At 42.9% G+C, this 24,416-nt stretch overlaps 1 protein-coding gene across 1 annotated transcript in view; it reads left to right on the top strand.

The window, feature by feature from the left end:
* LOC147688870 (macrophage mannose receptor 1-like) overlaps nucleotides 1-24,416 on the top strand; it is a 758,166-nt gene that overhangs the window by 185,407 nt on the left and 548,343 nt on the right. Inside the window, exons 7-8 of the mRNA XM_086941771.1 lie at nucleotides 2,675-2,857; nucleotides 8,286-8,443. Coding sequence (XP_086797897.1) covers nucleotides 2,675-2,857; nucleotides 8,286-8,443 — 341 coding nt within the window. The remainder of the gene's footprint in view (nucleotides 1-2,674; nucleotides 2,858-8,285; nucleotides 8,444-24,416) is intronic.

Below are 24,416 nucleotides of genomic sequence, written 5' to 3'. Positions count from 1 at the left end.
AACGAAAATGTGGCTTCTAACTAGGGTTTCTTTGTTTATAGTGTGAGAAGTGTATTTCTGTTAAAAAAGTGTATTCTAATGCTCATTAATTCAGTCAGGATACCCTGGTGGAGACCTTGTGTTGCAGGAACATACAAGCGCTTACAGAGAGTAACCACATATAACAAACATTGGCAAATCCAATACGTTGTGCCAGTCTTTTGGCGAAACTTGATTTTTTAATGTTTTTATCAAAACTTCATTGTTTGGTAAGCTGACTGATGTTCGTTAATGTAAAACATTGATTAAAGGCAAAACTATTTAGTCTCCAAAAAGCACACTGATCAATCAATTTTGCAGTCTACTCTTCAGCTGTTCCCTGATATCATAGGCACCAATTTAGCCGAGATCTTTAATGTGATGTTTAAAACTGCCACATATCCCTCTATTTGGAAAAAAAACTATCATCAAGCCCCTTATCAAAAAGAGTAATTTGGATCCATCCGATGTCATTAGTTACAGACCTATAGCTTGTCTCCCCTTTCCAGCTAAGATCGTCGAAAAGGTCATGAATGTCCAGTTATCAGACTTTATTGATCAAAATAATTGCCTGGATAAATTCCAGTTTGGATTCAGAAGGGGGCATGGCACCGGAACTGCAAAAATGAAATCAGGAAAATATTAGATGGAGGATGGGCTGCTGTCCTGATATTGCTGGATCTCTCTGCGGCTTTCGAAACGGTTGATCATGTGACTCTGATTGACCATGTCGCAGCCGTCGAGATCTCCCACAGGGCCAAGGCCCTTCTGTCTTCTTTCCTTTCTAACCAATCACAGTCAGTTACTTTTGGTAACTTTAATTCACCGTTGATTGCCTTGCCATGTGGTGTGCCTCAGGGATCCTCGCTGAGTCCGACCTTATTTAACATCTTTGTGACTGACTTGGCGAGGGTCATTAAATCCCACCACCAGGGCATAACATCATATGCAGACGACACGCAACTGGTCCTGGCAGTTAATAACAACGGTGTTAAAATGGCGCACAACTTACAACAGGGAATGCTTGCAATCAGTACTTGGATGGCAGATAATGGCCTTTAATTAAATTCCGATAAGACGGAGGTAATGATTTTTGGCCACCTCTTCCCTGTCTGGTCCCCCACTTGGTGGCCAGCAGAACTAGGATCACCTCGGTCACCAGTTGCAAAGGTAAGAAATTTGGGGGTTATCATCAACAATAAATTGTCATTCATGCACCATGCAAATACAGTTGTTTCTTCGTCCTTCTTCATCATCAAAATCATAAAGAAACTCCTTCCTTACCTTCCCTCCTCTGCAGCTAAGACCCTTATCAGTACTTTAGTCATGTCTAGGATCGACTACTGTAACAGGCTTTTCAGTAATGCTCAGGAAAGAGCTTTAAACAAGTTGCAATTGGTGCAGAATGCAGCAGCTAGACTGCTCACAGGTACCCCAAAATTCAAACCAATCTCCAACATTATTCAACAGCTTCATTGGCTACCTGTTAGAAACAGAGCCAAGTTCAAAGCTCTGTGCCTCGCTTTTAAAGCAATGCATACCTCCGGGCATGAGTTTTAAAAAAAATCACTTGCCCCTATACCCCCTCTAGAAGTTTACGCTCTTCTTCAGCAAACCTCCTGATGGTACCGCGCATCCTCATCGGATTACAGATCTTTCTTAGTTTCCACTACCAAACTTTGGAACAGTCTTATGCCCCATATTAAGACAAGTCCGTCCTTACTCACATTCAGGAAGCAAATAAAAACCTGGTTCTTTAATCAATAGTCACTGTTTCCCTGCTAGCACAGTTCATAGCGCCGAGACACCTATGTGTATTTGTACGCTCAATAAATCTTATAAATACATTAAAAAAAAAAATAGTACTCCCTGGCACAGAAGGGGATTACTTTTTGTTTTATTTCCTTTTGGAGAGTCTAAAGACAGCAGAGGTGGGAAACACAAAGGGGCAGAAGCTCTATCAGCAAAATATACTTTCACTCAGAGATTTTTTAAGCTAATATTTGCGATGAAGACGTAAAAAAAAAAAGCATACAGACCCCATCTGCACTAACGCACAGCAGAAAATGGCATTATGATACAGCCCCAAGTTTTCTCCGTTTTATTTTTACCAACTTCTAATCGTTATTTCATTGGTTTACTGTTATAAGAAAGACTTGGTTTTAACTTAGCAATGTTCATTATCTTGCATGTATTACTTCTTAAACTGTTAATGAATGCAGCCAGGGCACCGCCCTTAAAGTTAGTTTTGAAGTCAACCTTTATTTCCAAAGATGTTCCAAGGGTAGGCCTAAAGGGTATTTAGCTTGCCTGCGTGGGCGTTTAGTGGCTATATATGGTGTGAGAGTAGATAAAGTACATGCAAGGGTTTTTAGCCTCTCTAATACGTTTTTTTTCTTTCTTTTTTTACCTGTCAGTGTTTGCATATTAAAACAATAATATCAGTTTGTTTTTCAGGGTCAGCAATTCACACACGCACTCCTCATTAACCTGAAGTTGAAGTATCCCTAACAATAGTCCAGATAATGTTTGGACAACAACCAAACACTTATTTTGTGATTTGCCTGTGTAAATTGTTATTTTAACAGAAAGAAACAGAAATGTACCTAGGCTAACTTGAATTTGTTTTAATACTTTATGGTTTTATACATTTCAGTGAGTGATGTGCCCGTCAAGTGCCCAGATGTGTGGTTGCCCTATGCTGGTCGCTGTTACAGGTTGTACAGGGATCCTAAACCCTGGGATGAAGCCATGTCTGCCTGCCGGAAAGAAGGAGGCGATCTGGCGAGCGTCCGCCATGTTGAAGAGCACAGCTTTGTTGTTTCTCAGCTTGGATACCGTGAGTGTTTACAAACATATAGACAATGTTCATCAGAGGCGTCTTAGGGATTTTTAGGGCGCGGCACAAGATATATTTTATGGCACGTGTTCCGATTTTTTAAACTTTATCCTTTTAAGCCCATCTCAGGTCTCAGTTGGTGTCAGTTGTTAACTAACTGAGACGTTGTGTCTGTATAGGTCTATATAAGAACACACATTCATACATACATACATACATACATACCATAACTTTTCATCAGACTAATAAAAAACACACAACGCAATAACATTTGAGTGTGATCTTATCCTTTCCAAGAACTGAAAACGATCTCAATCAACGAATATAGTTTGTGTGCGCTTGACTTCCTTGCATTTCACAGGAGGGAGAGCTCCTCTCCCCCTTCCTTTCTCAGAGACCAGGGTTATCTCTGATCAAGAGGCACCAACCACCTAGACCTCACACTTACCCTTTGACCACTACCTGTAGAGCGCCATCCCATTTCTGAACACTCTAATAACCCTTCGCTGAACCTTCTGCATTTGATTTATTGCTACCCCTTCTGCCCCTTTCCTCTTTCCGTCCCCTTCCAACCTTGCTGTCTACTTTTCTTGTGCCACCCGCCACTTTGTATTTCCTCCAGGGGCCTTGTGCCACTCCTCTTCCCTTATGAATTCTTTAGTGAGGGTTCATCCGCCATGCCCCTTTCCTCCTGGTCCCTATGGGTACAGATGTCTCCTGCCCATTTTCTTGCCCTGGCCTTGCCTCCTTTAATGCCTTTATCTCCATGATCAGTAACTATATTCATTGCATTGTCCTTCTCCCTCAATGCCAAAACAGGCCTGGTCATTGCAGTGGGTGACTTCATTTTGTGCATGACCTTGCTCCGATAACTCCCCCTACTTGAGCCACAGTGGCCCTGCACATTTTCCCCCTTCGCATGTCCTTCATATTCCCCACCTTCTGTCCTCTGTAGCCTGGCTGCCTTTGCTAACCGCTGGCGGCTGCTAGCTAATCTCTAGCCGGTGGGCTCGACTACAGAACCAGCTTCCATTTCTGAAAATATGTGCTACTTATCAAATCCATATATCATTTTTTCAAGCCATTTTTGCCATGTTTAACATGCAAAATGTCTGCCGGATTTTCAGTCCTTGCTCTGGGGCATATAGGGCCTGAAGGGCTAGAGGGCCGCAAAGGTGGGACTGGGGCCCAACTATGGCTCCGTTAACTCTGCAAACTAGGCTAAGTATAACCCCTCCTACCCAGTGCGTTTCTTTTTAGAAAGAATTGTTAATACACTCAAAAACAAACGCAATAATATACAGACACTAATCCACAGTCAAGGGCCACTGTATTCAGAATTTAAGGTCCGCCCCAGCATCCTCTCAACTCTGGGTAAGGATGGTGTGGCAGGTAAAGCACAAGTGCAGTGCAGTGTCATTCAAAGTTCATGTGCTCAGTTATATAGTTGCTATTGCCAATGTCGATCTCACCAATATGAGTCTTTCGGTCCTTTGCCAGCCGTGGTCGGCCTGCACCAGGCGTCCAGTCTCGTCTTCCTCTTCGTGGACAATCCTCTGCAGGCTGAGTGTAGCGGCACCCTTTCTCTAGTCCAGGACGTGGCAGCTGCTGAGACGCTATCTGGGACTGGTTTTCAACAGGCTCTCTTACGGGTATGGAGTGATTTGGGCACAGTGAAAGTTCACAGGGGTTCCGTTGGACCATCTCAGGTGGTTCCAGGTCCACTCTTTATGGTGACACAGTGGCTTAGTCTTCTTTGGGGCACAATGGTCATAATCAGACTGGGCGGTCTGCTCAGGCATGCTTTAGAATTGCGGGTGCACAGTCATCTTCGGTGGTGCACTTCAGGACAGTGTGAAGACAATGGCCATGTTGAGGGTCACAGTGGCGCAGCTCACTCAGGCATACTTCTGCATTGCCATGGTCCTGACTCTTCGGGATCACATAGGCACAGTGCACTTTGGGCATGCTTGAGGACACTGCCACAGCAGAGGGTTCAGCAGGTAAGAGAGACATTGCTTGAGTTCAGTAGCATGCCTGGTACTCTCTGTTCAGTCTCTCCTGAACAGGCAGACTCACAGATCCAGCGTTCACTGTATCTTCCGCACCCTGGTAGCCACGACCTTCTGCCTAAGTGGCTAACTCTTTCCCTCTTCTTCTCCAATAAATAAGCTTCCAGGCATTTCAGGTCAGGGAGGCAGCTTTATCCTGTAGGTCAGTCTGCAGTTCACTAACCTGCAAGAAGCTGGATGCTGCCAGGCAGCCACCAGCTGTGATTGCACACCAGTCTGCTGTGTACTCTGCAGAGCACCCTCTTCTTTGGTTAAAGAGAACTTGGAATTGGAACCACAAGTGGTTCATCCGCTTTCACTTTTTATATAGATAAAGAAGACCAGGATGTGTATTCCCTGTCTGTACTCGTTTATAACTGACTAGCAGCCCGTCCCGACGTTGTCCGGGTATGAATTGCTGCCGGCCAGTAGTATATTGTTTTGTAGGATTTCGTTTTCATAGCATTTCTTATCTGTGACGGACTGTGAAACACTCCGATTCACAGTGCACTGCTGATGCACTTAAGAGTGCGCGTTCAGTAGTGTGTGAACTCGAGTTTCCCTACTTTATTTTTCCTTGCAATATTATGTAGCGCGAACTTGACAACATGGCATGAGCACAATTTACATTACAGAAGAACACATTCATTTGTGGTAGGCACGGGGAGACAAAGCGATTTGCCTGGAATCACAGGATGTTGAGCTGAGGCCGAGATTCAAACGTAGCTCACCAACTATAAAGTTCGCAATTCTAGAACTTTGGCGGTAGGTGTGTCTAAAAGTGTATGTTGGTGCTGGACATCAATGAGAGAGACTTGTGCATTTTTCAAGTGGGTGGTGAAAAAATATGAGTTTGTTGCAGGAGATGTGGGCCGCCGTCCCACCAATGTACTTACCGGGTGAGGGTAAACACCCATTATTCCACAACTTTCTTTCCGCATACCATCACTCCGCATACTTTCATTACGAAAGTACTATGACTCCGCAATGCCATTATAACGCACAGCATTACATTTTATATGCTTTTACCACGCATACATTTACAACGAAATTCGTTGTAAATGCATGAATGGTAAAAGCATGTTTTTTTATGTTTGGATAAGGTAAGTATGGTTATAGGGGTATATGTTTTGGGGTACTGAGGTATGTGTTTTGGGGTGTTTTGGTATTTTAAGGGTTCAGATATAGTTTTGGGTTATGGGTACAGGGGTAGTTTTAGGGTTCAGGGCTAGGTTTGGGTTTTGGGGTATAGGGTTATTTTTAGGGTTCAGGGGTAGGTTGGGTTTTGGGGTACAGGGGTATTTTTAGGGTTCAGGGCTAGGTTTGGGTTTTGGGGTACAGGGGTATTTTTAGGGTTCAGGGCTAGGTTTGGGTTTTGGGGTACAGGGGTATTTTAGGGTTCAGGGGTAGGTTTGGGTTTTGGGGTACAGGGTTATTTTTAGGGTTCAGGGCTAGGTTTGGGTTTTGGGCTACAGGGGTATTTTTAGGGTTCAGGGGTAGGTTTGGGTTTTGGGGTACAGGGGTATTTTAAGGGTTCAGGGCTAGGTTTGGGTTTTGGGGTACAGGGGTATTTATAGGGTTCAGGGCTAGGTTTGGGTTTTGGGGTACAGGGGTATTTTTAGGGTTTAGGGATAGGTTTGGGTTTTGGGGTACAGGGTATATTTCTAGGGTTAAGATGGAATAGTGTTTAAGGGTGTTGGGGTATTTTATGGAGTAAGGGTGGGTTATGATTATGGAGTGCAGGGGTATTTAAATGGAGCAGGGTGGGATTAGCACACAATATGAGACATGGCATGAAGGGCGGAAAGTACCACACGCCCCCAGCGTTTGTCACGCCCACAGCAAACTCCCACAGCACAACGCAGACACGCCCACTAGGGACTACTTTGCTGGCACGGTTCTTTTACCTTTTTAATGTATATGGTGGGCGTCTGCTTAGCGTATGTCCTTCTGCTGCAACTGCCCTTTCCAAGTGTGGTTCCTGAGATTACCCGCCTCAAAGGTGTGTCTGTCCCTGGCTGTCTTCTAGATTCAGCGTTTGTGTGGATTGATGGTCCTCACAGTAAGGACATTTAAAGTTTGGTGCATACACAATAGAGGCACAAAGAAGTGTGAGCATTCTGAGCTTGGGAAGAGAAACAAAAGGCTGGCTTAACCTAAAGGGCCATTCACACTCTGAAAAATAGATACTAAGGGGCTCATTAGGATGACGGGCGGACTTTGTCCGCCCGCTATCCTGTCGGAATTCGGGACCGCCCGCCATTAGGGCGGGGGTCCCGTGGGGGGTATTAGGATGTGCCCGCCACAGTGGCGGGCACATCCTGCATTCATAGCATTGTGGCGGGCGGTGCTCTCTCCACCGCCACTACATAAGAAAAAAATTACCTAAGCCTCTAGTGACTTCACAACACTTATTCATATGAAGTAAGATGAACGAAAACGAATACGTTTACCTTAGCAGTAATTTCTGCCTTTTATTTCATCATTTTTCAAATTAATATCTTTGATCACAAAAAGAACACATAGTCAACTAAACAAAATACCACATTAGTACTTACACAGTGAAAATGAACAACGTGAAAATGTGTTTTGACATACAATTACAAATAAACTCATAATAATCAAATATCAATACAAACGAATGAAATGTCACAAAGAACAATCAATATATACACAATATAAAATACAAAGTTGTCATCCACAATGATAAAATAGACAACTAGCACCCTTATATTTGGGATAAATCAAATCCTCTGAAATATCAGGGACACAAGGGGGTGTATTTGCAGTATTTAACCAAGGAGTTGAGTTCCTTTGTCTGCCGATGCGTTTCAAGTGCCGGTTAAATCAATTGTCGCACTCTCATCAGGGCTGGATTAGTCTTTCTCACGAACAGACTGCATTATGCTGATGTATACACAACACAGATAACACACACATATAAACAAACATTTAAAGGGAAGCTAGTCCTAGACCCTTGGATATCATGTAGTAGATGAACTTTACACGAGTGGTAAAGCAGGCCTCTACTCCTGTGACACAGATTAGAACTGCTGATTCACTAAACACAATATGCTGCCACTACCACGCGTCATTCTAAAATCATGACAGGGACAGCAGCCTACTATCTAACCAAGATCTCTCATGCCAAAGGGCAGGCCTAGGCCTTCATACAGATGCTAGATTGTTGTGAGACTGCAGCCAAAATTAAAAACCAGGATACCAACTATTCACAGTTTGGCACTCAGGTCACGGGAAGGGTGAGGTAAATGTCTGTCTTGTAAGCACAGATACACTACAGGTGAATATTCTTCATAACACATATGGAACAGTCACATATACCAGCTTGCTAATGCAGATGTTGTATCCATTTACAGAGCCAACAGATGAGCTATGGCTTGGACTGAATGACCTTAAAACTCAAATGTTGTTTGAATGGAGTGACGGGGTTCCTGTAACATATACCAGGTGGCTGCGAGGTGAACCATCCCACCACAACAACAGGCAAGAGGATTGTGTCTCAATGAGTGGAGAGGTAAATTACTCATCAAATGATTTGCATGATATCCAAGTGCTAGAAAGAAACAGTCCTTCCACAGTGTTCAGATTTGCCTGTTTCTCATTTTCTTCTGCCTGCAGGTTGCATGCTACCATATAAAAAAGGAATACATACAAATGCATTGAACAATCGAAAATGCTTTGTTTTCTCTGTTTACAAGACAACGTTTTTAGTTTTAATACATGCGAATAATTAGCATGAATGTCTCAGACCTCTGGTTGTTAAGTCTGGTTTAAAAGTTCAGCTGTTTCTAGACCTTATGTGATCAACAGAACAAGAGCTTTTAGAAGTAGTTTGGAAAGAAGTGCTTGGGTTACATTCGCATGCTGATCTTCCCACCTGCAGGGTTTTGGTTTTGGAAGAATTTGTGTACTTCCATTGAAAAGAGGGCTTGCATTGAACTCTTTTTGCCTTGTGGGAAAGCTTATGCTCAATATAGTTTCAAGACAATGGCTAAGGCTGATTGGTCAATTATGAATTGCTACGGCAAAGGTATTAGACCTTAATAATTTATTGCCAAAAGAATATGTAAAATCTAGTTGGACTTTTAGGGTAGATTATTATTGCACTGTGCAAAGCCTGTAGACAGATGTTTTGTTACATGGAAGCTCATGGGTTACCATAGTAGAGATGGGGGCTGGTGTTAGTCATCTCCTCTGACAATATCTGGGGATAGAAGACCTGCAGTGTGAAAATCGTTGTTTGCTCCTTTTTGGAGGGGTTGTTTTGCCAACTGTAATTGTGTAGATATGTGTACATTTATGACATTCAGGCCGACGGCTGTCTTGTAAGCTAATTTCTCCTCAATACAGTGTGCTTAAGTTGGGATGTATGGACAAAACTGTGATGAAGGCTGTAGCCCTGATTGATTCCTCTGGAAAACGTCTGTCAGGTGTATTATGAAAAGGTACAATAACTATTGTCACACTATGGTTGAATGAAGATGGTGACTGAGGCAGATGATTCAACCCTTCCAAATGAAGGGAGTTTTTTCACATCAGAGATCAAGGCCAAAGAATGTCAGGAAGGGGGAAGGAACAAGAGTAGAGGTAGAAGCACAACTGAGCTTGAAGGAGGAGGGGAATAAACAGTGCTTGACTAAAAGAAGAAAAAAAAAGGAAAAAACTCTGGGAAACCAGTGGAGTATAATAAGCATGAATTTTGTTACTTACATTTTTTCTCTTGTGTTTTAGGAATAGAGTGTGGGCACTGGTATTGCTGTTCACATTGTGGGTCTTGGTAGATTTGGGTGAAGGGATGCGGAGGGTAGACGCCTTTCATCAACAATGGACCTGGATGGTCCGTATGCCATTTTTTGGTGGTGGGGGTGAAGGGGTGGGGGTGCATGGGGAAGGGGGAAGGAGGTGACTGTGGTGGGAGTGGTGGGGTGTGGAAGAGGGGGTGTGCATTCAGAATACAATAGGCAGGAAACTACATTGCATAAGGATCTGCTATCAGCTATTAGTTATCAGCTCTAAAAGAGGAAGACTTCTGGCAAAAAGAGAAAGGTTGGGGGCAAGCCCAGATGGGAACGGGTGAGAGAACAAGGAGGTTGCAAGTACAAATCATTTTAGCAGTGATATATAATTACCAAATAGGTGATGAAAGAGTATCTATAGTTACACTTTCTGGTCGATTCCGATTCGGGTAAAAACACTCCGAATAGCCGTTCGGAGCGTTTTTCCCGTACGAATCGTACCCTGCAATGTCCCCCGTACGTACGACGAAGTACGATTCGTACTAGGAGCCGTACTCCGTACGAGTCGTACAAGACACCGTACGACTCTAATCTCCGTACGATTCTCCCTCGGAACCTGCTGTAGGTGACATCTGTACGGTTCGCGGCTGGTTTTTATGACCCAGCAAGTACGATACGTGTCGGGTACGCACCGTACGACCCTTTTTCTACGGGAGCTGAAAACAGCCGTAAAATCAGAGTTCGTGCCGAAACAGGTACGGAACGGTCCCCCGGGTACGGTGCGTACCCTCCATGATCGCAGGGGTACGTGCCGTACCCCTGCGATCATGGGGTGTATGAGCCGTACCCCCATTGTACGATCGGTGTACGAGCCGTACCCCATGCACGATCAGGGTACGAGCCGTACCCCCATTGTACGATCGGTGTACGATCGGTGTACGAGCCATACCCCATTGTACGATCGGTGTACAAGCCGTACCCCCATTGTACGATCGGTGTACGATCGATGTACGAGCCGTACCCCATGTACGATCGGTGTACGAGCCGTACCCCCATTGTACGATCGGTGTACGAGCCGTACCCCCATTGTACGATCGGTGTACAAAAGCCGTACCCCATGTACGATCGGTGTACGAGCCGTACCCCCATTGTACGATGGGGGTACGGCTCGTACACCGATCGTACACCGATCGTACAATGGGGGTACGGCTTGTACACCGATCGTACAATGGGGTACGGCTCGTACACCGATCGTACACCGATCGTACAATGGGGGTACGGCTCATACACCGATCGTACACCGATCGTACAATGGGGGTACGGCTCGTACACCCCATGATCGCAGGGGTACGTGCCGTACCCCTGCAATCATGAACGGGTACGCGCTGTACGGGGTGTATGTAATCGTGCGCTTTTCCGTACGAATCGCCCTTACCAGACGTGGACCGTACGAATCGCGTCCTGATTCCCCGGTCCGGATCGTACTCGTCGGGTCGTACCGCGTGTGTACGAGTCGTACGGTTCACAGTCTCAGCCTTGCAATACGTACGGATCACGACGATTCGGACGGATTCACGGAATACAGATCGTACTACGCGACTCGGACGGACGGGTACGATTCGGACGGAAAGGGCTACGAATACGAATCGTACGGTGGATTTTTTTACTGGATCGGAATCGAGCCCTTAGTGTGTAGGGCTAAACGATGGAGCCAAAAGGCAGAGAGTGACATCAGTGCTGAAATTTTGGAAGAATGATATTATCTACCTTCAGGAGACCCACATGAAGGAAACCTATGTTGTTAAAGGCACTCACCTGTCTAGTGCAGACCCATGGGCTCGATGATGTGGGTGAAGTTCAATGCCCCAAATCCGGATACACATTTTTTTCCCCACATTCTCACAATAAATTAGTCAGGCTGGATTATTTTCATGCATCTAGGGCACTGATCAACTAAGCTAGAATCCAGAGACACCCCAGGGTATTATCTGATCATAACCCCCTGAGAATCGAGTTTTTCTTGGACGGGATGTGTAAACCATGATCCAAGTGGTCCTTCGATAGGAAACTCCTTTGCACTGTGGAATATTTAGATCATATGTGAAGGTGGGCCACCCAGTTATAGAGGTTAACAAGGGCACAACTAAAGAGGCAACAGTGTGGGATGCATTAAAGGCAGGGACCCGGGGTGAGACATTAGTTTTGCCCTACACTAGGAAAGGGAAAAACGCAAGGAAATTTGTGATGACTTGAAGGAGTTATCCCTCCTTGAGGAACACTTAATGCAGGAGATATCCCACAAAATTAGCAATCCGGAAACTCACTGGGTTAGAGTAAAGATATAACAGATAATTAACCATGAGAATGCTATTAATCATCTAAGGAAACAGGAATGCTATGAATATGTAAAAAATGTGGGTCATCTTTTAGCCCTTCGGATTAGCAAAGGAGGTAGCTGAGCGGATTGAGGAAATCGAGCATGGGGGGGGGGGGTCCCTCGGAAGTCATCAAAGTGTTTAAAGATTTTTATGATAGGTTGTACACTCAGATAGGCAGTTCACAGCAGGGGAGTACCGGGAGATGTCGCAATTAATTGAATGGGGGATCAGTTGACTCTCGAGCAACCAATATCAGTGGAAGAACTGAGGGTAGCAATAGGATCTCTTGCCGTTGGCAAGGCCACTTGGCTTGATAATATTCCTTTAGAATTTTACAAGGCACTGCTGAAGGAATTAATGGAGGACATGTTGACGATCTTTCGGAAAGCTCAGGAAGGGGAAATACCAGCATCATGGGGGGAAACCCATATGCTTGTAATATAAAAAAGAACAAGCCCCCTTTAAAGCCCGGATCTTATAGACAGATATCACAAAATAATTGCGACATTAAGATCTATTCCAAAACCTTATCAATTTGTTTAACAAAAGTGATCACAAAATTAGTGTCTCCAAGGCAGCACCGTTTTATCCCTGGTTGGGGGACCACAGACCATATTAAAAAAGTGATCACTCTGTTTAACATTAAAAGTAACATCAGGGGAGAAATGGTCCTGATTTTATTAGACGCAGAGAAGGCATTTGGCCAGGTGTCTTCTCATTTCTTTGGGCAGCACTAGGGAAATATGCCTTCCGTCCTGGCTTTATTAGAGCTATTAACTCATAATACTCAAATCCCAGAGCTAAGCTGCGAATCATGGGAAGAGAAACTGAAGAGATCCATATTGCTCGGGGCACGCGGCAAGGGTGTCCATGTTCGCCATTACTCTTTGCTCTATATATTAATCCTCTGATTCTGAAACTCGAATCCACCCCACAGATCACCCCTGTAGTGGCTGGACAGACAGAGTATAGAGTGTTCTCATATGCGGATGACATAGCAGTAGTGGCTATAAACCCACTACAAGCTCTGAGAGAGATTGAGGGGATAGCTAAATCATTTGGATCCTCATCAGTGTATAAGCTAAACCTGGAAAAAATGCAAATAGGATGCACAAGCAATATTAGGCAGTTTGCTTCCCAGTTAGTGAACGAAGCAATATATCTGGGAGTACATATCGACTCAGCGCTGGACAATTTAGTCAATTTAAATAGACCTTCAATAGATCAAGATTTGAGAAGACTAACCATTTGTATCTCTTACTGGTGGGAAGAGGAAATGTGATTAAATTGACAGTTCTACCCAAATTGATTATCTATTTAGAGCCCTGCCCTTAGAAATTGATCGTAAATGACTAACAAAATTGGAAAGCATATCTTATAGAATTTTATGGGGGTTTAGGAAGGTAAGAAGAGTTTCCAAGTATATGTCGCTGCCTAAACATCAGGGGGATGGGGAGTTCCTAATATAATCATGTACTATCGGGCATATGTGCTGCAAAATATGGCCATTCTAATACCGGGAAATTTGCAGGAGCTTGGCCCATCAGAGTCCCCCTTGATTCATAAACTCATGATGGGAGAGGAATCCAAAGGACATTTTTTAACAATCTTGAAATCTGTTGCTATAAAAAACAAAATGTAAGGTTCTGATGGGGTCATTTAGAGTATGGCGACAAGTAGGAAAAAACATTAAACTACCTAAGAATAACTACTATACACCTCTGAGGGGGCCTCTTAGCCTCCCAGGTATATTTCAAGATCCAATAGTAAGTGATTGGGGGCAGAAAGGTAGTCGATGGTTGGGGGACTTCAAAGCTAATGATATGTTGATGTTGTTTGCTGAGCTACAGGAGAAACTTGGGATCCCCATGTAACAATTTTTTTAATATCTTTAGATTCTGGTCTTTTTAAATAGGTGTCAGAAGATTATGTGAGTAATTACCCTGATACCTTTCATTGAAGGAATGGGAAAAAGAGTTAGGATCGATGTTAAATATGAATTGTTGATGCAACATCTCCCGGAATATCTAGACACACAGAACGCAAGTCGGGAAGGAGATTAGGAATGGAGGGAATGGTTTTGCAAGCATCTTTGATAAAGTATTAGTAAAGGCTGGTCTAAAGAGCCGGCATTTTAAAAGCGTATTTGATCTGTACTATATGCCAGACAAGGTGTTTAAATGGGGAAAGAGACAGTATGACTGTTGTCCGCACTGTGGGCAAACCAGAGCTGAGATCGTACATATGTTTTTTAGCTGCCCGACGCTAGAAACTTTATATCTGGAAATGGCAATGTTTTTAGAAGAAGTGACTGGAGTCCAAATAACAATCAACACCCTTTTTTTAATTTTTATTTTTATTTTTTGAAGACCTTTATTTATAGTAAGTGGTACATACAGCCCAACACAAAGCCCGAAGGCTCACAAATGCAGTACATATCAGTAAGACGATGCGTGAAGGATCTATTACAGAGGTACTGAGGTCTAATTTTCAAATTTTAGATCTGAAGGATAGGCGGTATCAGGATATCATAGAACAACACATTGGTTCCGGCCTTATAGGATCAGGAGAGACAAGCATACAATACTCTAAAATTACCAGAACCCCGACTTGCAACAAGAAGAAAAAAACGTCTAAACCCAGAAGAAAAAGAAAAAGAAAAAGAATAGGAGGCCCATAGAACGAAAAAGAAATAAACAAAAAAAAACCCTCCCACCCCCCACCCTGCACCCCTGCAGCTGGCTACGGCCTACCCCCCCCCCCCCCCCTAGCAGTGTGCCTGTCGCCCCACAAAAAGGAGTCCCGAAATATAGAAAGTAAGAAAAGGGTCCTAATCTATAACTACTATAAAGTAATGAGAAGCGGGGAGGAGCCCACCACCCGTCCCCCGGCTTCACCCTCCCATAAATCCAATAGTAGCACAAGGCATAAGGTCCGGTGACATAAAGCATTACTAGCAAAACAATTTAAAACACAAAGTCGGCACACCGCGCAATCAGAGATATCAACACACCACCCATCTGTCTCGGTCAGCAACGAAGAAACTGCCAGTCTGTGATAAGAAGCGTTCATCCCTGTCCCGTTTTCTCTCTTCCGCCACTGCTTGCCAAGGTAACCCAGGAGAACGTGAACGGTAGTCCAAAAGAGTCAATTTGATTCAAGCACTCAACCGTATCAGGCACAAGCAGATCCAGTGGTCCCAGGCTGGGCCAAAAGTGCACCATCCTCATGTTATAGAGCGTAACCGAGCCAGGGAAGAGAGTCTCAGTGTCTAGCCCCTTCTGGAGTAGACCCCGGGGATTGGGGAGCATGACGTGGGGAGAACACTCCCGTCGCGATTGCAATCCTCGGTTTGCACATCGTCCCGGGCAAACACCATCTGCAGCGAGAATCATATCGGGGTCTCAAAGCCGTCGCTGTCGCATGAGGCAGCCATCTTGTCGCAGACAGACGTGGAGCAAGGGAAGTCGCTATGAACCTGTGAGTCAGCCATTTTAGAACGTCCCAGTGTACACACTATGTCGTCCACCTTGCTGGTCAGGGTTCGAACAGAGTACACCATCTCGTGATGAAGGGAGACAATAGCCGCAAATAACTCGCCATAGCCCTGATCACTTCCACGTTCCCTTCCAAACATGTCCCCCTGCTCCACACGTACACGACCACACTGTGTCCCAGACTCCTCAAGGCTGCACTCCATTATGCCCTCCGCAGTCTTCGGTAGAGACACTCCGAGTCGGGCCATGCTGCGTACAATGGGGCATCAGATCTCTGTGTGGTAAAGGAGCGGCAGGCAGGACCGAGATGTGGTCACAAGCAGAGTCCCTTAAAGAAGCCGCCCTGTACGATGTCGAAGGGCGGAAAATTTGGGAACCTCCTGCCGTTAGCGGGGGAGTGCGCAGGCAGTCTCTTGGCAGCCAGCAATCCGGGCTCCCGCAATCGTACGATTTCCACAGTCAAATCAACTGGCGCGCTTGGCCCTGTACCTGCAATCCAGTGGGGCGCATGTTGCGAGTTCGGCCGATTCTCGGGAAAAAGGGTCCGACCGGGTCCCCACAGTCGCTGAGGCCCTATGTTGTTCGCTTAGCAGCCGGCCTCGACAGCCACTCGAGGTCCTGGTCTCAGGGCTGCTGCGGGCCGCAAACTGCAGTCGGACGTTTCACCCACTTGCAAGGAAGCGCAAGCCTCAGGATTTCGCCACAGGTCGTCGGAACACATCAGCTTCCGCAATGTGCCGCCTTGGTGCAGGATCACCGGCAGGATAGTTACAAAGGAGGAGATGGTCCTCGGAGCCGAGGGACTACGCATCCGACCCGGACGCCATCTTGGCTCACGGACAATCAACACCCTTTTGATACTACTAGGAGTAGTAGAGAACATGGCAGGAAACAGACCGGTAAAAAAGGAAGGCTATCTCTTATTTATTGCCATGGCAGTAAAACTGATGTGTATTGCTACAAGGTGGCTCAATCTGGACACCCCCCCACACACACTTTTTATGAATGGAAATCTAATTTTTTAGCCATCTATAGGCTAGAAATCAAGTTCTATGAATGTAAGGGTTGGATGGTACAAAAGAGGGGAGCCCGCATATGGAATTCATTTGTTGAATCAGGGCGAAACATGAAAATTGACTTATATAATACGCAAACTCGCTCTCTGGTGCCATGTGGTGCCCTATGGTGCTGAGGACCTATATATTACATGAGTATCCTCTGACATCTTGGTTCTTTTTTCCTGGTCTCCCAGGTATCTAGGCGTAGCACTAGCACATTATATTAATCAATTGTCCAAATAAATGTATTCTTCTGTCTGCCTCCTAGTAGCTGCTGTTATCTTATGTACATTTTTAGCTATTTTGTATAGCCACTGATGTTTTATGAAATCTCTTATGTAGACTCGGGTAGAATATTTGTTATGATCTTGTTGCCGCTATTGTCCAGTATGGTCTGGAGTGTGATATATCACCCCCTTTTAGAACATCACATTTTGTATAATCCTTTAGATCTTATATGGAATGCTATGTAATTAATTTATTGTTTAAAAAGTAAATATTGTGTCTGTTTGATGAGATAAGGAGGGAAAAGTATGACTTTGTTGGATTTCTGATGTATACCCCCAAAAATAAAAATATAAAACACTGGGAATATAGAAGACAAATGTTACTTTGAGAGAGCCGGAAGGCTGGCACATACGTTCTCTTTGTAGCCTACTCATAATGGGCCACGACGCGGTTAATGTTGATGGTTTGGCCACCCAAAAATTATTACATTCGACTAAGAAAACGTTTTGGAGGATAACGGTGCATCAGTCCTGCACTGACGTTTGCACCTTGTCTTGATATTCCAGAGATGAACTGTTGAAAAAGATCTGTGCCCTCTGTAAAATTTGGTGACTTAAAAAGTAGACAAATAAACAGGGTCCTCAGGCATAAATTCAAGGGGTCGAGTTACAGGAGTGCCTTCACTACTGAAGTTCATGTGTATGATACTTTTCTAAATGGTTTTCGATTTCTTCAGGAGCACCAGTGCCCTTTGGCCAAAGGAGAGGAGAGGTGGCGCAGGAGCAGGGAGGAGATATGTCCATTTGTAACTGGACCACAGATTTCTTCTTTCTAGGGACCTTCTTTCACCTCCACCTACAGCAATAGAACATAGAGAGATCTCGTAGGGAAGGGTAGACGTGCATGGAATGAAATGAACCTCTATGTCCCAGTAGACTTGATGTCCCGAAGGTTGAAGTCAAAGTGCTTGAGACACATTTCTCCCAGTCCTCCATCAAGCAGTTATGAGTTCTTCAATGTATCAAGGAAAAAGTCTAACTATCTTTCTTTGGTCCAATCAGCTCTCGTCTAGTATTAGGTAAAGCTAGGCAATTTAAAGAGTAACTTTAGTCTCTTTTTTAATAAAATTTTTATTGAGCAGAAAGAGGTTAAAATACAATTCTTGAATGAGGAGTTTTAAACAATGGAATTAAAAACAGGTTTAGAAAAGAAGCTTCTTCTGCAAATTGAAATACACAAAGATAAAACATGATTAAGGAGCGAATTAAAAAAAGGGTGTAAAAATTTTTTAGATCCACAAACCCTAAAGCAGGCATTATTATACTCCATAATTTCACAACATATTGATTACATTTTCAAATACAGTCTGTATGTAGCAATCGCAAACTTTGATCATAAAGTGCAAGTGCAATACAGTACAGTCCAACATGATTGAGACAATGTGCAAAATCCTCAAACTTAAGTGTAAAGTGCAAATGCAAAAATAGTGCAATCCAACCTGAAATAAAGTGCTTGAATAGAACGGTTTGCTTATTTAAATCAGTCTAACAATTTTTTTTTTTTTAAATTTCCATGCCTGCTTTTAAGATTCTTTTCATCTAATTTTAGTATTCAATCTGATTTTTAATTAAGCCCCCCTTTTATCGTCTCTAAATTCTCGAAGTATTTCCATTTTCTTTCAAAACTTTTGATTTCTCCCACTCTACAGGCATAGGCTTTTTCAAAGTTCCTGGACCTCCGCATTTTATTAAGCCATTTTAAATGGGATGGAGGTTCCTTAGATTTCCAATTTTGGAGTATTAGGGAATGAGAAATTGTACATAAGATAAACTACATTTTTTCCCCGTTCTCATTGAGGGAACCTCTATCTTTGGATATACCAAAAAGGGCCAGTTCAGCTGAAGGTGTTAGTGTTTTCCCTATTGACTCCTTGATGTCTGTGAATATAGCTTCCCAAAAGGATTTCAATTGAGGACAAGAAAAAAAGGTATGGAGCCAACCTCCCTGGCCGGCATCTAGGCATCTGAAACATTTATTCTCAGCTTCTGGGAACCTTTTTTCAAGTGCTTCCGGAGTCCAGTACGCTAGCCAGCAGGTCTAGAAGGCCATCCTTTTAAAATTAGCGGCACGTAGCGATTTATATCCTAACATACTTATGGTTTCCCATTCCTTATGTGTTATATTACATTGGGTTTGGTTAAATATTTTCTCTAAATGGCTATCCACCGTATTTAGATGGCCACCACAATGGAGCCTTTGGTACCAATTTCCTATGCCGGTGATTTTAGCCTCATAAAGAAATGTAACCAACTCACCCACTATGGGAAGATGTCCACCAATAGTTTTTCTTAAAAAGTGGGAGATTTGTAGATATTCAAAAAGAGTTGGTTGCATGGGAGTAGTTGTTTTAGCCAGGACTTCTTGCCATGAAATTAATTATTCTGTTTTGGACATAGAAGTGTCTTAATTCCCGGAATCCCAACTTCTCCCAATTTAAAATTCGGCTACTGCTAATTTGGAGGCCCAAACAGGAGCATTTACTTAAGTTTAAAAGGACTGTAGTCTGGATAGATGCTCTTTTATTGTCTTGTATCTTGTCCTTTTGGGGAGTTTTGTGATCTTTAAAAATACCTGAGTTTGGGAATCAGACTCTTGTAGCATTTTTACTAAGAAGAAGCTGTCTCGTTTGTTTTTTAATCCTATCAGACCTGCCACCCAATCCAAAAAGGCTGCCTCATAATATGTTTTTATGTGTGGAAGAGCAAGTCCCCCCTGTTCAACTGGGAGTTGAATCATGGAAAGCTTTACTCTTCGGTTTTTACCCCCCCAAACAAAGCTTCTGATCATAGATTCGATGTCTTTAAAAAAATAGAATTCAGCTTAAAGGGTACCTTACTAAATAAAAAGATTAATAATGGTAAAATCAGCATCTTGATCAGAGATATCCTACCTATCAAGGATAGAGGAATTGAAAGCCATTGGGAGAGAAGATTCTTTATTTTATTCTTCATTCTCTCATAGTTAAGGAGATAAAGCTGGTGATAATCACAGGTCACATAGATGCCTAAGTATCTAATTGGGTCTTGACTTATGGCCTGGACATGCAGACAAGATGGAAGGAGGCTAAGACTAGTATTTAATGCAAGGACCTTTGTTTTTTTGTATTGATTTTGTAGCCTCCTATTTGTTCATATGCTTTGAATTCTTTTAGTATGCTTTCTATATTCTCCTTGTTTGGCTTTGCATAGAGGATAATATCATTGGCGAATAATTTAAGCTTCGCCATCCCAGTAATCGGGGGGAGGATATCGGGATTGTTTCTAATTTTGATAACCATAGGTTCAATAAAGAAAGTAAAAAGGAGGGGGGATAAAGGGCAGCCCTGCCTGGTTCCACGATTAACTTTGATTGAGCCAGCTTTTTCTGAATTTATTATAATCTGTGCAGAGGCGCCTTGATAGATGTTCTGGAGCATTTCAATCACCTGTTCGGGAAACCCGGATTTATTAAGAGAGTAGAACAGGGTTGCCCAATTAACTAGGTCAAACGCTTTTTCAGCGTTGACCATAAGGATACAGGCGGGGGTTGAATTTACATTAAAATAGTCTAAAGCCTGTATTAAAAATTCAGTGTTAGAAGCCATAATACGACCTGCTATAAATCCTGACTGATCACTATGTATGACTTCTTGTGCCGCATACATAAAACGTTGGTCCCAGATTTTCATAAGGATTTTATAGTCAGAATTTAAAATACTTATTGGTCTGTAAGAGTTGATATCTTCTGGGCTTTTGTCTTTTTTTACAAATGATATTATTATTGCTTCTTTAAAAGACGCGGGTACATTTCCTCCTGACTTGATGTAGTTAAATAAATTCATGAGTGGAGTGACTAGTTCTTTTAAAAAGGTTTTATGGAATTCAATTGGATACCTGTCATGCCCACAGGCTTTCACCCCTGGTGTTGTCTTTATAGCTTCTACTATTTCTCCTGTATTAATTTCTAACCCTAGTTGTAGAGCCCGATTAGAAGTGATCTTTGGGATATCTAGATTCATAAAATATTTCTGAATCTGGCCCTCCTCTACTTGGCATTCTGTGGAGTAAATACGATTAAAATGCCCCCGAAAAGCCTTATGGATCGACCTATTGTCCATTATCACTTGATTGTTTAATGGATTTCTGATTTTAACTATCGCAGCAGATTCTTGTTTCTTCCTCACTGAATTAGCTAGGAGCTTTCCAGCTAATTGGCTGTCCTTGTATATTCTTTGTTGGAAGGTTTTTGAGCTGTTGATTTCTTCCAAAACAAAGAAATCCCTTAATTCTGCTTTTGCCTTCTCCAAATGATTCGGGCAAAGAATGAGCTGTAGAGCATATTCTATATCTATGGCTTTTTGGAGCATCACTATCTTTTCTCTCCTCTTTTTAGCCTGGGAGGAAGTAAAAGAAAGTTTCGGTCCACGTGCTGCCGCCTTGAATCCCTCCCAGACAGAGAATGGTTCTGCTGAATTATTATTATTAGTGAAGTATTCTGAGATCCATTCTCCGAAACCAGCCACCCAGTCGGGGTTCTGAAGCAGGGTCCGATCCAGCTGCCACCTGGACTGTTCCCTGCCCCCATCACCTAAATTAATTTCCAGTTCTATTTTCCCATGATCAGAAAAGGGATTACAACCGATGGTTGAAGTTAAAATCTGAATTGATCTTGATCTCAAGAAAAAATCAATTCTTGATGCCGTCTTAAAACGGTGAGAAAAACAAGTATAAGATGCCCCTTCTGGGTTTAAAAAACGCCATGGAACTATAAGCTGGCATTCTGAGATAAGGGCGTCCACAGCTTTTTTTGTGTTAGGTTTAAGTTGTTTCTTGTTTTTATTAGAGGTGTCTTTTTTTAAGTTTTGTAAGTAGTTGAAATCCCCTCCCATGATGATCTGTCCAGGGACTCCCCTAAGGAGGTTGTTGATTTCTAAAATACTAGATACCTTGTCGAATATTTGCCCATAATAATTTACAAAGTTCATTATTTTCCCTTGCATTTTGATTGCTACCCATAGCCATCTCCCTTTAGGATCCCTTTTTATTTTTAGAATTTCTCCGGATAATTTCCTTGAAAAGTAGATTGTAACGCCTCTCTGTGCCACCCCTGCTGAAGCAAAAAACACATGGGAAAAATATTTTGAGATAAATAAATTGGGGGTGTTGGTTTTTAAATGAGTTTCTTGAAGAAATATCATGTGGGGACTTAGAGAGACTGCCCATTTTATGAGAGCGCCGTATTTTTGTTTGTTTAAAACACCATTGGCGTTGACTGATAGGATATTACATTTGTTCATTACCATTGATAAGTTTTGTCATCAATAATTCCCTCATACAAATTTTGATACACACCCTGCCTAAAATTTCTGCTCTTTTTTACTGCTTTCAACCCTACCTTCCCTCTCCCTCCCCAGCTGAACCCCCTCCCTCCCCTGGGAAGTGGCCCCTTTCGTACCCCCCAAGCTGACCACATTCCCCCTCCCTTCGGATGGACTGGGTGTCTTCTTGTAACACCCTGGTGACTCTTTTAGCCCGGTGCCCCCCACTCGACAGCCAGAAATTTTTTATATACTATGTTATTTTGGTACAGAGGAAAAAAAAAATCCTTCAAGCTCTGCCATTATTACTCAATGGGCTAGATTTGATTGCTCAAACATTTGTTTCTGGAGATATCTCTTTTAATAGAGATTGAGCTTCTTCAAGATTGGAAAACATGTAAAACTTTCCTTTTACCAGTACTTTTAACTTTGACTGCTGGGCGATTGAGGCTTGAGAGCCGTTCATTTTAAACAAATGGAGGAGTATAACAAATTCTTTCGTACGGCATGCCGCTGCAGCAGTCATGTCTGAATAGATTCTACATTTCATTGTCTCTTTAATGGAAAATTGTCTTTGTGAAAAAGCTTTTGACAGAATCTCTTCCTTTATCCTATAATCAGAAAAGTTCATTAGGATAGTTCTGGGAAAAGTTGAATTAGTGCACCTCTGAGCCGGGACCCGGTGTGCTCTCATAATGGACAAATCACCTTCAAACTCAGGCAATACCTTTTGATGAATTAAAGAGTTGACCCATTGGAGCATATTTGAACCTTCCAATCCTTCGGGAATCCCCACTATCCTAAGATTGGATCTTCTGGAATGATTTTCAAGCTCCTCGAGCTTGTTTTCGAGTTTACTTTCTGTAGTATCCCTTTTAGATTGCTTCATTAGAATTGTTATGTTACATTGTGTGTTCAACATATTGTATGTGGGAGTTGCCCAGATCATTCTGGCTTTCCAATGTTGGTGGATGTATAAGCTGTTATCTCCAGTGAATAACTTACACTTTCCACAAGATCTGCTTCCCTGATTACTTCATAATCTGGCGACGATCGGGATGTCATGAAGAAGGACCCATCTTGTGAAGTAATTTTTTTTTTAACTGGGGAAACAGCGTTCACGTATTTCAAAGGTATTTTTTTTCTCGTTTTTACTTCGTTTTGTGTACATTGATTGCACCAGCTGCAGTGGTTAATTGTGTGCTCTGATTGCACCAGCGGGAGTGTATAGTAACCGTTAAAGTTATCCCTTTTCTTAGGATATTTTTGTGCCAACTCGTATTGTAACTTTTTGCCAAAGCGAACTCTGTAATTCCTGTGACACAAACCACAACTCGTGCACTGTCATTCCGAAAAGTAAGGCAAATGTTTGTTTCGAAAACCATTGAGGAGTCTTTACTTTATTTTTCATACCTGCTTCGTATTCTGCTGAAGAGTCGGTGCATCTTTTGAACTTCAGCTGGAGTTCCATCATTTACCGAGGAGCGAGCTTCGGATCCTTTCTTCCTTTGCTAGCGTTCTGCATGACGTAACCTACATCACCACGCAGAAGTAAAAGCATGATGGGCTAGGACGTAACGTAGCAGCCATTTTTTTTTCTCTTCTGTTTCTGAACGCGATGCTACGCTACGCTGTCACAGTCGACAAGACTTCATTTCTGTCTTCACCTAATAGTAAAGAACAACTTGTATCATTATTGGGCCTTACTGAATTTTATAGCAAATTTGTGCAAGATTATTCCTCAAAAGTTCATTCACTAAGGTTACTGTTAAAAAAAGATGTCAAATTTGTTTGGAACAATGAGAAACAGTTTGCTTTTGAATCACTAAAAAGGGAAATTGCTAATGCTCCTTTTTTAAGACCTTTTGATTTGGGTAAAGAATGCATAGTATGTGTTGATGCAAGTAATGTTGGTCTCGGTTCTGTGCTTATGCAAAAGAATATGGGTGAGGAATATGTAGTTTTTCTATGCGTCTCGGACTCTTCGTGGTGCAGAATTCAACTATTCCACCATCGAGAAGAAACTTTTAGCTTGCACTTGGGCTGTCGAACATTTTAGGCAATTTCTTTGGGGCACGAAATTTCGTTTGCGAACTGACCATAAGCCCTTGATAAACATGTTGGCTGCTGGTGGTGGTCGAACGTTGACGGCACGTTTGGCACGCTTAGCTGCCAAATTACAAGAATTTCAGTGCATAGTTATGTGTGCCTGGCCGCCTAAATGTACATGCAGA

Source organism: Lissotriton vulgaris, chromosome 10, assembly GCF_964263255.1.
Source record: "Lissotriton vulgaris chromosome 10, aLisVul1.2, whole genome shotgun sequence".
NCBI lineage: Eukaryota > Metazoa > Chordata > Amphibia > Caudata > Salamandridae > Lissotriton > Lissotriton vulgaris.
Note: the sequence above shows the minus strand (reverse complement) of the source record. Positions and strands in the feature narration are given on the sequence as shown.